The sequence below is a fragment of the Orcinus orca genome, chromosome X (genome assembly GCF_937001465.1).
Source record: "Orcinus orca chromosome X, mOrcOrc1.1, whole genome shotgun sequence".
NCBI classification, from domain to species: Eukaryota; Metazoa; Chordata; class Mammalia; order Artiodactyla; family Delphinidae; genus Orcinus; species Orcinus orca.
In genome coordinates this window covers 14,007,770-14,021,669 of record NC_064580.1, presented here as the reverse complement: position 1 = coordinate 14,021,669, position 13,900 = coordinate 14,007,770, and the positions used below count along the sequence as shown (strand labels likewise).

The following is a 13,900-nucleotide window of genomic DNA, read 5'->3' as shown; positions in this document are numbered from 1 at the left end:
TGCTTTGTCACGCAAGCCTGCTTGTTTGCGATATTACCTGCTAGGAGAGACTCTCAGCTCTCTAGCATGTCCTTTAACTGTGTGTTCAGATGGGAATAGCTTTACATATTTTGCATGTTGGGTCTCTTAATGAATTAATGATCACTCCCTGCACTCTTGAACCAGTGCAGTGGTTTTCACACCGTGCCTGTGGAGCTGGAATCCAGGCTGCCATGAGGAGTAGACTGGGATCGGGGCGGGGAGGGGGGGGTGTTTCCAGGCTCTTCCCTGCTTCCCTACTTCAGTGGAGCTTCAGCTCCACTCTTCCTGGCTCACGTGGCCTGGTTCTGCATGAGATTGCATATGAAGACGAGCTTCCTGTGCTGTAAGGCTGCATGGCTTACACAGCAGATTGGACATTCCAGTGTGGTCCCGTGTTGGATATATGCTCTGTCCCTTCCCAGCCACTTTATTGTCTCCATTATTTCAGGTGCTCACACGTGAAAGGAGGATGACAGTGGAACAAGTGAGATGGCTGGGAGAAATAACGCACACATAATCGTTCATGCATAACTATCTGGTTGTTTGCGAGCATCAACTAATATAGAAATGGCGTCTGGTTTCTGTGGTCCGCCCACCTGTCTGCTGGCTGGCCCACCAGTTCTTGCCTGAGGCCTGGTGGTCTCTGGGTAAAGCTCACCAGTAGTTTCTGAGAAAAGTGACTGCCAGCAACTGCTGAGCGAGTCACAGGGTCTCAGAAAGAAAGGAAAGATCTCTTAACAAGACTCTGATGCTGGGATTGGGATCACAGCTGACTAGCAGGCTTCCATGGGGGTCAGAGAATTCCTGTCTATCAGCCACCAACTGGTGTGGTCCTTCAGAGCAGCCAGCATCTTATTTATCTTGGTCTCCTGGCTCCCTAGTATGCAGTGGTTGCTTACTACCCATTACAGTACTAAATGTAGGTAGCAGGGGAGGATATAGTCTAGTATAATCTTCACACCTTGCAGGGGGTTTTCCAACTAAGAATGGTGCCCCTGACTTAATCCAGTGGCAGACCCTAGGGTTCCAGAGGAACCTTGCACTTCAGCTCCTCTCTGCCTGGCTCCATGGTGTTAGTGAGCACTGAAAAGCAAATAACTGCTTTGATGGCCAGGCGCTAATGTGAGCTGAGTTGGGACTGTATTTCTGTCAAACAAGATTACTGTCTGTAATCAATCCTAAACAAATGTGTCAAGAAATATGAACACTAGACTAATGACTTCCTTTCCCAGAAATTGGCTGATATTATTTAAATGTATGGTACATGTGCAGCTGATGTCTTTAAAACCCACAATGTAAAAAAAAAAAAAAATCCTTGGCTTTGAGCAAATACACCTGGGCTCTAACCTTTGCTTTCTGCTTCGTGGAGAACATTTATCTTTTATTGCCTGGGAAGTTGCAGTAAGAATATTATTTTGGGATCTAGAGCTGGTGAGCTGAACTCTCAGCTACTCTGGTATCTATAGAATGGCAGCAGTTACAAAGACCAGGTCCACCACCTGTGGTGGTCTGTTCAAGAGGCATAATAGTTTTTTCTTTCTTTCTTTTTTTTTTTTTTTGCGGTACGCGGGCCTCTCACTGCCGTGGCCTCTCCCGTTGCGGAGCACAGGCTCCGAACGCGCAGGCTCAGCGGCCATGGCTCACGGGCCCAGCCGCTCTGCGGCATGTGGGATCTTCCCAGACTGGTGCACGAACCCACGTCCCCTGCATCGGCAGGCGGACTCTCAACCACTGCGCCACCAGGGAAGCCCCCAGGCATAATAGTTTTAGGATAGTATTTTAAATTTTTTTTTAGATTTTTATAAGCTACTCAGAAGTACTTGCAAAATCAAACTAAGTCTTGTTTTGGGGGTCCCCCAAGACCACCCACACATTCGATGATTGACTAGAAGGAATCAATATAGTTGTACTCATGGCTAAAATTCATTTCAGTGACAGAGTAAGCATACACAGCTGGCTCAGTAAGGGAAGGAGGTATAAGTAGAGTCTGGAGAAATCTATCTGCAGGTTTCCTATGTTCTCTCCCTTCTGTGAGAGGTCACACAGAACTCACCCTCCCTCCAGCAGTAAAAATGCAGTGTGTAATGTTTATGCCCAGAGAAGCCCATTTGACACTTAAAGAGTTTCTATAGGAGACTGGTCACATGGGCATTCTCTGCCTAGCAACTACCCAAATTCCAGGCTCCCAGAAGGATAGCAAGCGCTCACCACAAATCACCTTGCTTGTACAAACAGCCTAGGCCCAGTGAAATGACCTTATCAGTTAGTAATGGAGAAAACATTCTGAAAGCTAAGTTCCCCAGCAAGCAGGCCCTTCTAAAGATAGCAGCCTCAGGCCTGCTGTGTTAACTCTTTTGCACAAGTCTAATAAACCATTTTTAGAATAAAGAAATCAATGGGAAATTATGGTCCATTAAATAAATCATTGTAATTCCTTGCTGAGGTCTCTCCCCTGGTGTCTAAATATAATTTGTCCCATGTTTAAACGGTATCCACAAATTTGCGTGGCTTTGCGGTGTATGATGTAATAGAATGAGACTGCTTCATGTAATTGTAATAAAAAATTGTAGATTTATACTAAATAGGTTATCCAAAGGTTCTTATAATTGCAGGTTTTTCAGTATCTAGAAACAAAGCACAGGATCTCTGTCCAGAATTCCATTTTTTTTTTTAATTGCAGTATAGTTGATTTACAGTGTTGTGTTAGTTTCTGGTGTACAGCAAGGTGATTCAGTTTTATATATATATTCTTTTCCATTATGGTTTATCATGTGATGTTGAATATAGTTCCCTGTGCTATACAGTAGGACCTTGTTGTTTCAGAATTCCATTTTTAAGCAACTGGAAAGAGAAGAGGGATGGGAGTCTGAAGTTCATAGGCTGTTTTTCAGTCTGCGTGTCTCTGGGGCTGCCCTGCAAGGCCCTGAGGTGCAATCACTCCACACCGAGGTCAGGAACGACTTCCAGTTTTTATGATTCCAACATTTATCATGCCCCTCTGTCAGGTCAGAGTAAAACTCTTGTGCTTAGATAGTGCTTGTTCCATGTGCTCTATGCCTGAAAGCAAGAAATGAGATGGAGTTCAGTCAACAGTTCCCAGAAATGGAGCTCTTTTGGGAAACATGTTTTTAAAATATAAAACCGTAATCTTAAGACATGTGAGTAGCATTTTAGTCTAGGTTTTAGGATCTTAGATTCCATGTCTCCACCCAATACATACTATCTCTTATGCAGAGAAATCATCTTTTTGTGGCGAGACAGGAGGCAGGCCGTTACAGAAGGAGGAGGGAAGTTAACTCCACGATGCACTGTATTAGCTTGATCGTTTCAGACCAAACTCAGAAGTTGAAACTACTTCATAATTGGAGGGTCCTTAAAGGAAGTACAGAGCTGGAGTCAGCGCCTTCCGTTTCCTGAGCCCAGGTGTGCTCCTGGGATCTGAGTCCCTTCTCTCCTGCAAGCTCAGGCTTCCCTCTTCACTTTTCTCTTTGAATCTCGGCAGCAGTCAGGGAGCAAAGGCATCCATTTCCTTCGCCATTGTCTCTGGTCTCTCTCCTGTGACTCCTGGGCTTTTCCTTCTAAGTGACATGCTCGCTTCCAGCCTGGGAAGATTTTGTTTTCTGTGGACTTCTAGCTGAGGCATTACAGAAAATTGGAAAAAAAGGAAAATGGATCCATAAACCTAACATAGTCACTGTGCTCGCTTTTGAGTCTTTCCTTCCAGTCTTTAGTCCATATCCGTATATGACTCATTTCATGCTTGTAATCATAATAGTGTGTGCGTGTGTGTGTGTGTGTGTATTTTTCCTGATTCTTTTATTTTGAAAACTTTCAAGCCTACAGAAAAGATGAAAGAATAGTACAGTGAATACTTGTAAACCTTTCACCTAGATTCATCAATTTGTTGCCTTTTTACCACATTTGATTCTCTTTTTCTCTGTGTGTATACTTACTTATTTCTGAATCATTTATAAGTTGCAAACATCATAGCACTTCACTCCTAGATACTTTATCATTCATTTTCTAAAACTGAAGACATTTTCTTACGTAAATGCAGTATCATGATCACATCTAAGAAAATTAACATTAATTCAGTGACATCATTTAATATCCAGTGCATTTTTTTTTTTTTTTTTTGCGGTACGCGGGCCTCTCACTGTTGTGGCCCCTCCTGTTGCGGAGCACAGGCTCCGGACGCGCAGGCTCAGCGGCCATGGCTCACGTGCCCAGCCGCTCCGCGGCATGTGGGATCTTCCCGGACTGAGGCACAAACCCGTGTCCCCTGCATCGGCAGGCGGAATCTCAACGACTGCGCCACCAGGGAAGCCCTCCAGTCCATATTTAAATTTCTCCATTTATCCCCAAATGTATCTTTAGCTTTTTTTTGAAATCAAAAAAATGTAATCAGTGCTCAATTTGAGGTTCATTTGGTTATGTTTCCTTAGTTTCTTTTAATCTGGGTAAATCACCCTCTCGTTTTCAGTTCTGCATAACATTGACTTTAATAAAGAGGCCAGGCCAGTTGTCTTGTAGCAATGACCAGAATTTGGATTCATCTGATTGTTTTCTCATGATTAGAATCAGGTTAGACATTTTGGGAAGAATATTTCATTGGGGCTGTTGTAGACTTTATAGAGACACGTCAGGAGACACGTAAGGCACATAACCTTCCCTCTGTTGTCACACGGTGGATGGGGCTGAGTTTATCACCTGGTTAAGGTAGTGACTGTGTGGATGTCTCTTTTGTAAAGAAACATTTTTTTCCATTTTAGTTTCTAAAATACCATCCCGCACTGAAATGAACTAGGGTTCCTGGAAGAGATGCTTGGTTTCAGGTCTGGGGCAGGGAAAGTACAAGATGAGCCCAGAATGTATTGCTAGACTTAAAGGAAGGGAGAGTTCAAAAACCAAGGGGGAGATTTTGTATAAGATCAAAGAAGCCACTTGAAAGGGGCTCACTTTGGACAGTTGGAACATCAAAAACAATAATGACAAAATTGGATTATAACACATTACATTTTTTTAAAATTCCATAGTAATACTCAGAAAAAACCAAAAGGCCAATTAAATGTAGATGCAACCCCCAATGTAATAACTGAGTCAAATAAGGATCATCAGTGGATGCCAAAACCATTGGATGAAAGGTTTCGGAAAACAGGATATTCATATGTTCTCAAAGCATCACCACAGAGTCTTTATTAATTACAAAAGCCCGTCTTTTGAACTGAACACCTCGTACACATTTTTCCAAGTTGCATGATGCTCTTGCTGTTTGATGGCTGCGTGCTTCAGCATCCACTCAATGCGCCACATGTGCTGGAGCTCACGCCATCCCAGCCATGGTGCTGGGTGCAGGAGAATCAACTGCAAGTCCAATAAGAACACGCACCCTGTCCTGGGGGACTCATCGGGTAGTATAATGGTTCTCTACATTTTGAGGCTGACAACTCACCTTCCAAGAAAGTGATGAAAGCTGTGGACCCACTTCCTGGAAGGCTGCACACACATAGCAATTGGAACGGTATTCATATCCCAGAAGCCTCCCGTCCATCGAATCCATCGACATTCTTCTAGGGGTCCTCAGATACAGACCCCCAGCTAAGAGAGTCTTTATAAAAAGGGGATGGTAATAGTACTCACTTCACATGGTAGTGATGAAGAGTACGTTTTATTCTAAATGGAAAGCACTTAGCACAGTGCCTGGTCTATGGTAGGAAATTAAATGGGAATTATTATTGTGCTATTATTCATTTCACCTTAGTTCCCGTCTCCTTCATCTCTTGCCTACTCAAAGCCTCCTACCTGCTCTCCAGGCCTCCAGCTTTCCTGTTCTCAGTCCATCTTCTGCTGGCAGAATGCTCTTCCTGCATTATTTTGGAGCTTGAATCTCTAAATGGCTTCTCTTGACTCACAGCATAAAATGCCCACAAATCCCTACGGAACAGCCTGAACTCCCCCAGAGGGTTTAGTGCTTTGGCTTCAGCTCTCACGTCTCCCTTGGCTCCTGTTATACATTCCTGAAGTGCTTAGCGAGAAGGGAATGCCAATCTGTAGCCTGTTAGGATGCTGGTTCCCCAAATTGTTACTGATGGTGGGCATCAGAGGTGGGTGTGGCCTCTCCGCTGATTATATATAGAGTGTGCATTTCTCCCTCTAAGGCGTCCTTATCCCACTTTGGGTGTCTCTTTCTATTTGACTAGGAGAGTAAGATACTCTTATTCTCCTGTGTGAATCTAATGTGCATTTTCCAGCACTGTTCTAAACTTGGAATCACCTTCCTTTTTATTTTAACTCTTGGGCTACATGGTTGATGTTGCCAGGGGCCATTCTTGCAGTATAAGGTGCAAATATTTTATTTTTGTGGGGACAGTGTGGGCAAGTAGAGCGGGTGCTATGGGTTTATTTTCTGGATCTGCCACTTACTGGGTAATTTTTTTCCAAGTCCCCAGTCCTAAACCTCAGGATCTTCATCCTTTAGGGTTGCTGTGAGGAACAGTTGAGATGGTGCTTTGTAAACTTTCAACTGATATAAAAATACTACTTTTCCTCCTTTGTTACATTTCAAGCAAAAGTGAACTGGAAAAAAATATTCTTTTTTGCTTTCTTTTTTGACAGTTCTTTTAAACATCTTTAAAACAGCCCCCCTCCCTTATTGTTGGACTCCAAAACCATACCTGGAGACTTTTTCTCGTAAAGTACTGCTGATAAACCCCATTTGAGTATGCCTTCCGTCAGGGATTAAACGTTGCTTAAAAGGTGCTCTTTACTGATCGTGATTCACTGCCTGCAGATGATGTGGTACCAGCCAGGGACGGAGTTAATAGAGACATAGACTACTCTGCTTTTAACGCCCCGCTGGGGTTGTGTTCTACCGTTTACTATTCAATGCAAAACTCATTCACAGCATACTAAGTTTTTATTCCATTGCTCTTATATTTTATGGCTTCCAGGGGCTCTTTGAGAAGGAAGGAAGCATAGCAATAACAATGCTTTGGGGGAAACTGTGTGCATGGAAACCTGTTTTAAAATATGCTTTCTCCATATGAGATGGATTTTGATATAAAGTGTTACAGGAATGTATGCATGCTGGGAATCTTAAGTATGCTATTAATTTTTTTTTTAATTCCGACCACCTCTTTTTGTTAATGGAGAAGAAATGGTTTAATGGCTGCATCAGGGTAGCAAAGAAGGTGGACTATATGAGACATTACTCTACCCTTGCCCTGGTGCCTTGGAATATATGTTTTCTTACATTGGGAATTTATTAGGAACCAGGAGTCTTGACAAGCAAACTTGACTATGACAAGCCTTTTGTTTGTCAAAGAACTACATGTAGACCATGACGGTCAAGTCTTGTAAGTCCAGCCAGTGTTTAAGGATAGCGATTCCCTTGCGTTGCTGCTGGTGATTTTGATTTTGTCTTGTAAGAAATAGTACAGTAAAAAACTTTTTTAAAAAGAGTGCTTCCGTTATTTGGGGGGTACATGCATGTATGAGAGAGAGTTGCTGTGATTTTGACTATACATAGCCAGACCTTAAAAAAAACCTTTCTTAGGGAGTGATAAGGAGAACCACTGCATGGTGATTATGGTTTTTTTTTTTTAAATCATCATTCATTTGTTTTTAAATCAATGCTATCCAATAGAACTTTTTGCAGTGACGGAAATGTTCTATAATCTGCACTGTCCAATATGGTAACTGCCAACCACACATGGCTGTTGAGCAGTTGAAGTGTGGCTCAGTGTGTACACGTGAGGAATGGAACTTTAAATTTTATTTGGTTTTAGTTGATTTAAATTTAGATAGCTACTGTGGCTCGTGGCTACCACATCGGACAGTGCAGGTTTAAAATTTTCTGCTCCTCAGAAGTAACAAGGCACACACGAATAGTTCTGTATTCTGCGGCATTTCAAAAAATTTAACATGTAAGACCCTAATATCTAATAACTCTCCCCACTGAGAAGTGTGTGTGTGTGTGTGTGTGTGTATGTACAGAGGTTATTTAAAAAGACAGGTTGTCTTAAGATAGAGCTGAGATGTCTCGAATTAAGTGAAAATATGCCCCGATAAGTATCTTATGACTTAAGTCCGTTCTGTGTGAAACAAAAATGAAGCCCTAAGTCTTACATGGCACAGAGCAGCACCCACATTTTATTGGATGTGCAGGAACCACTGCTGTCCTGCATGTGGAATTGTGTTTCTAGCACTTGTGTTTTGCTGGAGCATGAATGCCATAAAATCAGCATGTTTATTGAGCAGCATTGCCTATTTTGAGAATTCTGTTCTTGAGTGTTGTGGTTTATGTGGTTGTCCCACCTCCGCCCCTGAACACATATGGAAGAAAATTAGTGAACCGTCATTTGCCTTGGAGCTCCCCTTCGTTAGACTCAACCTGTGCCATTTTGATGCCTTGGCAGAGTTTGGGGCTGACAGCCAGCGGACAGGAAATGAGAGCCATTAGGTTAGACCCACCCGAGTCCACTTGCTGAAGTGGGTAGGGAATTACTCTTGGTACAGGAAAGACTTCTGAAAATCATGCACTTGGCAGTTTTCGCCGCTTCTTTATATTTCCATGACTTTTTGAGAGATGCCATGTTGTAAACACATAGCCCCCATAAACAGCAACAGCTCATATTTTCATATAATTTCAGAGCACATTTATGCATTCTCTTTCGGCCCTCATAACATTTTGATGAGGTGGTAGGTATTGTTACTACTTTTTTCTAGACTCTCAGGCATGTGGCTAATAACCAGTACAACCAGGAGTGTGAGGGCGAGGATGTGGGCCCACCCCACTCCTCCATGGGCTCGGAGGTGGGGAAGGAAGCTTGAGATATTTGAGAAAATGGAGTTCCCTTGGCCCTTTGGCCCTTCTCACTTGTGGTGTCAGGGTACATGCCCTGTGGGGCCCACTGCAGCACACACCTTCGACTTGAGCCTGTGGCCTGGGTTAGCACGACGGGGATCCTGGTCCCACCTTGAACGAGCTGTGTGCCTAGCGAGTCACTTGAACATCCTTGACCTTCATTTCTTCTCACATAGGGAGTTGAGTGCATCTTCCAAATCCCCTTTAGTTGCAGAGAACCAGGAAGGACTCAACGTTTGCGTAGTAAGAGTGCATGGATAAGGATATATCAATTTTGGGGGGTTGTTTTTTAAAAATATATTTTCTTTGGTTAGTCCTGTGTTTTCTTTATTGGAAACCCTTTTGTAACAGTAGAAGTGGTTTTCCTGAATTAAAATCTAACTAGGAGGTATCTTCTACTTGATTGGTTTTAAGGATATGTTGATTTCTTTGTTCACCTAAGTAATCTTGTCTTTTCTGCCACTTCTTGATCTTTTTCTGTGTCTTCTCCATACTCTAGCCCCACCCTCCCCCTTTCCAGTATTTTGTCCAAAAGTCAGGGAGGAGAGTGAGTTGTCTGTTATGATTTTGTTTATGTATTTATTGATATTTACTCCATATGTTTAGGGTAAATCTTTGTTTTCTAGCCTGTCAGCATAGGGTTTCTCCAATTGTTCCCTCTCCTCTCTTTAAAAAAAGTGGATTTTCACCTCTTATGGAATTCAGACTTCTATCGCTATAAGTCAGCAAAAACTTGGCTAAGGCTAGGAATAGGTCAGGCATAAAACACTTACTTGCTGACAATGTCATCTTTGTAGATCAGTAGAACTCTTGAGGGGTTGATCAACCTGCTGACTTACTTGGAACCAAGCAAGAGGAACCCCAAACTGAGTCTGTGGCTCAAAGTGAAAGTACAATTACAGGCCTATCTCATGGAGAAGGTGTATTTCTTCGGGAACCCAAGATGGCGGCATCTATGTCAATAATCAGTCCTACTTTGAATACTACATGTAACTTGAGGTAGTTGGATCATCACATGAAGTTTCTAATTTGAGAATAGCAAAATTGTGCAAATTATTTCTCAAACCCTTGGACCTATGAGAATGTTTATTGGAATGGAAAACTTTCATGCTGTTGACCTATATTAGTGGTCTTCAGAAGGTTATAAATTTCAGTCTAAATTGAAATGCTTTTATAAATTTTCGGAATAAGGTACTTCCAATTTAAGACACAAGCAGATGATCAGTTCCTCTGACAAAAGAAGGAGACCGTTGGTTGTGGTTGGACTCACGTCTTCCTGGAGTGACTAGGAAGTAATAATAGAATATTCCTTAGTATCTTCTCTTAGTGGGGGTTAATTATGGAAAGTGTTTAGGATTGTAAATAGGATAATTGCCCAGAGTTTTTTTACACCTTGCTAAGTTAATTCGTCTTTTGCTCTAGTGATAGATACAGCGATGCCAGTGATGACAGCTTTTCAGAGCAAAGGATAGCTGAGTTGGAAATCAGCTGAAACTGATACGTGACTTGGAATCACCAGGACTGCCTGAGAGGGTGAGATGGAACCTTTAAGTTCTTGTTTGTTTCCCAGACAGGCTGTCTTCTCGGTGTAGAAGGGAACATCACAGGACTTGTCCCGCAGGATCCTGCTCCCCTGGGACGCTCCTGTTTGCATAGTTAGCAGGACAGACTTGACAGCTGACGGTGCTTCTGGGAATCTGGAATGCACCTGAGAAAGCAGGCAGTTAGGAATGCGCCTGAGGCCGGGAATAAATATATCTGGGCGCCTCTAAATGGATACGTGGAGGCTGATAGTGTAGCTGAGGGGTCAGCAAACTTGTTCTGTAAAGGGCCAGACAGTGACTGTTTTCGGCTTTGTGGGCCCTCCAGTGCGTTGGAGAGGGAGAGCAGGCTTGGACAGTATGTACATAAATGGGCAGGGCTGTGTCCCAGTAAAACTTGATTTCCAGACACAGTGTGCTGAGCCCTGGTCTAGGTCACTCATGGAAAAGCAGAGTTCCTTGATTTGTAGAAAATAAAATAGTGTTTTCTTTCTTTGTAGGGAGATGCCAGAGACTGGCTTGGCTTCCAAGGGCAGCTTATGTCCCTCACGGCTCCTGGAGGTTTTATTAGAGAAGGTAGCAGCCTGGATGGCTTTGTTCCATTCATGCTCAGAGGCAGGTGCTGCCTGGACAAGCCCGCTCTTTAGCAGGGACAGCAGCTTTTGGAAAATTCGTGCGGAGTCCATCGCTCCAGTGTGATTTCTCTTCTTATTTCACTTGGGGGCAGAACATTCCTGTTCACCAGGGAAGGCACATCCGGGCCTATTTAGGTTTGCCTCAGACATGGAGACCTTCAGAAGCAAACCAAAATGGTGCAAAGATTAGTTGGAGGCACTTGTAAGACATATTATTCAGCTTTCGATGTGGCTAATACTTCTTTTTTCTTTTTTTTTTTTAAGGCTCTGAAGTAACCGAAGCCAAGATGAAGGAAGTATCTAAGGAAATCACCACACTCATAGAATCACTCTTTTCTCCACCAAACATGGGATGTACAGCCTCGAGGGGAATCTAATAATATGCACTTCCATGAACCAGAATCAAAGGGGTAGTTTTCTTTTTCCTCCAGAGGTGACCTTTGGTTCTTGCAAATTTCTGTAGCCAATTAAACTTTTCCCAGCAACTTCAGCGGGCAGAAAGTGTGTTGGTGTCTTGTCTGGTGTATGGAGACGTCCAGGTGGTGAGGAAGGATCCAGGTAACTGAGCCTTCTCTGGGCTATATGGGAAGGCCGGCAGGGCACACGCAACAACTAATTTTGTGTCAAAAATGAGTCATTCTGTTACCTGGAATTCAGCCACAGATTTGCATGTGGCCCAAGTTTACTTCAGTTTGTCACTCTGTTTATTTGTAGTAAAAAGTAAAATGAAACAGGTCCAAGACTGGGGGTGGTAAGTAAGGCCCTGGCCTCAGGCACAGAATATAAGGGGGCATAAAAAAACTCAGGAATCAAGATCGGTAACATATGTATATATATTTACTTGAGGTGAAATATCACATAACATAGATTAACCGTTTCAGAGTGAACAATGCAGGAGCACTGGGTCCATTCGCAGTGCTGTGCAACCACCACCTTCATCTGGTTCCGTCCCTCTTCCCAGCCGCCCCGCAGCCACTTATCTCCTTTCTATTTCTATGGATGGGCCTATCCTGGATATTTCATATTAGTGGAATCATGTAATACGTGGCCTCTCGTGTCTGGCTTCTTTCACTGAGCTTGATGTTTTCAAGGTTCATCCACGTTGTGGCCTGTGTCAGTTCTTCCTTGCTGTGGCTGAATGAATTTCCTGGTATGATTAGGCTACAATTTGTTTATTCATTCATCCGTTGATGGACATTTGAGTTGTTTCTACCTTTTGGCTTTTTTGGATAGTGCTGCTGTGAACATTCATGTGTAAATAAATTTTGTTTGTTTGTTTGTTTTTGTTTTTTGTTTTTGCCACACCGTGCCTCAGCTTGTGGGATCTTAGTTCCCTGACCAGGGATCCAACCCGGGCCCTCGGTAGTGAGAGCACAGAGTCCTTAACCGCTGGACTGCCAGGGAATTCCTGTAAATAACTGTTTGAGTATCTGTTTTTAACTCTTTTGGTAAATGGTTACACCTAGGAGTGGAATTGCTGGGTCACATGGTAATTCTGTTTAACTTTTGGCGGAAGCATCAGTAATATTTTAATATAAGATTTTAAAAAACCAAAATTCATTAAAAAAATTTACAAAGAGCAAAATAGCAAATTTTAAAATAAGGACAGGATCCAGCCCTGCCCCTCCCTCACCTGCCGTAGTCCTGGGCCAGTTGCACAACGTTCTCATCCAGTATGCTTCCTGATTTCCCTGTTGAATGTACTTGAGATGACTTAGTTGTTGCTTACATTTGAGCCTTCTGAAACTGATTTAAATATTTTAACTGCTCGGTTAATTTTTTTGTGGTTGTCTTTGGCCTTTAACTGTTTTCTCTTAATGCTGTAAAGCATTATTTTGTGAACTGCTACAGAAAATGTATCTACCAAACACATGCAGAAATGAAATGAATAATTCTGGTAAACAAAAATATTAAAGAACGCTAGGGCTCCACTTGTGAAAATTACAGCTTGAAGATCACAGGAGGCTCCAAATGAAAAGCCCACAAGATAGGTTAAAAGCTGGTATAGGCCTCCTAGAGAGGGGATGCTTGAACAGCACAAAGAGGTAATCTGGCTTAAATGGGAGTTTTCAATTGTAGTAATTATGACTTGTAAAGTTACTTATAACAGAGTGCTTACCTTCGGGCTAATGATTAAGAAGCAGCAAAGCAGCCTCTTTGTTGTTGCTGCACGAGATTTCCTCTTTTGGAGACACCTGTTGAACTTGGAATTCAGCGAAGTGCAGCACATAGAAAGGTATTATAAATCAGTCATTCGACAAATGTATCTTGAGCCCCCAGGATGAGCGACACATGGTGTCAGGTGCTGGGGGAAGTGAAGGGGAGCAGAATTTGCCCCCCAAATATGTCTCTTTGGCATAAGGATTATTTTAAAGAAACAGCAGATACAGGAAAAGCTCTGAAAACTGAATAGAAGTTGCCCTTTTTAAGAGACATTTACATTTATAAGGGAAACCTTTGTTTGTAAAGTTGAGTCCTTCTTTGTACCAGGGAGAGACCGAGGGCTCTACATCTCTGGAACCTCTTCTCAGTGGAGAAGGCAGGGACTTAAATCTGTATAACAGCCTCACCCTTGATTACTGTGTTTCGCCTGGTCACCTTCCATAACTGCCTCCCCCACAAAAACATCTTCTGTCTTTCGCTGGAGATGGTATTGAAGGTGGTGGCTTGGGCCATTTTGAAGAGTTACTCAGTTTTCCTGCGTCTCTCCCATGTATACAGCAGGTACACATGTTATTAAACTGAACCAAGCAGGACCCTGCAGGGCCCTCCCGCGTACAAAAGCCTTTCCATGTCCTCTGTTTCTTGTTTGTAGAAAAAGGCTTTAGTCTCCTAAG

The 13,900-nt window shown here is 42.8% G+C and overlaps 1 protein-coding gene across 5 annotated transcripts in view; it reads left to right on the top strand.

Moving 5' to 3' along the window:
• Nucleotides 1–11,553, top strand: part of CTPS2 (CTP synthase 2) — a 109,994-nt gene extending 98,441 nt beyond the window's left edge. For all 5 annotated transcript variants that reach the window (XM_012532936.3, XM_033427906.2, XM_033427902.2 and 2 more), the window contains 2 exons: nucleotides 10,310–10,420; nucleotides 11,328–11,553. In XM_012532936.3, the coding sequence (XP_012388390.1) occupies nucleotides 10,310–10,379 (70 nt within the window). In that variant the 3' untranslated portion in view covers nucleotides 10,380–10,420; nucleotides 11,328–11,553. The remainder of the gene's footprint in view (nucleotides 1–10,309; nucleotides 10,421–11,327) is intronic.
• Nucleotides 11,554–13,900: the final 2,347 nt, after the last annotated feature.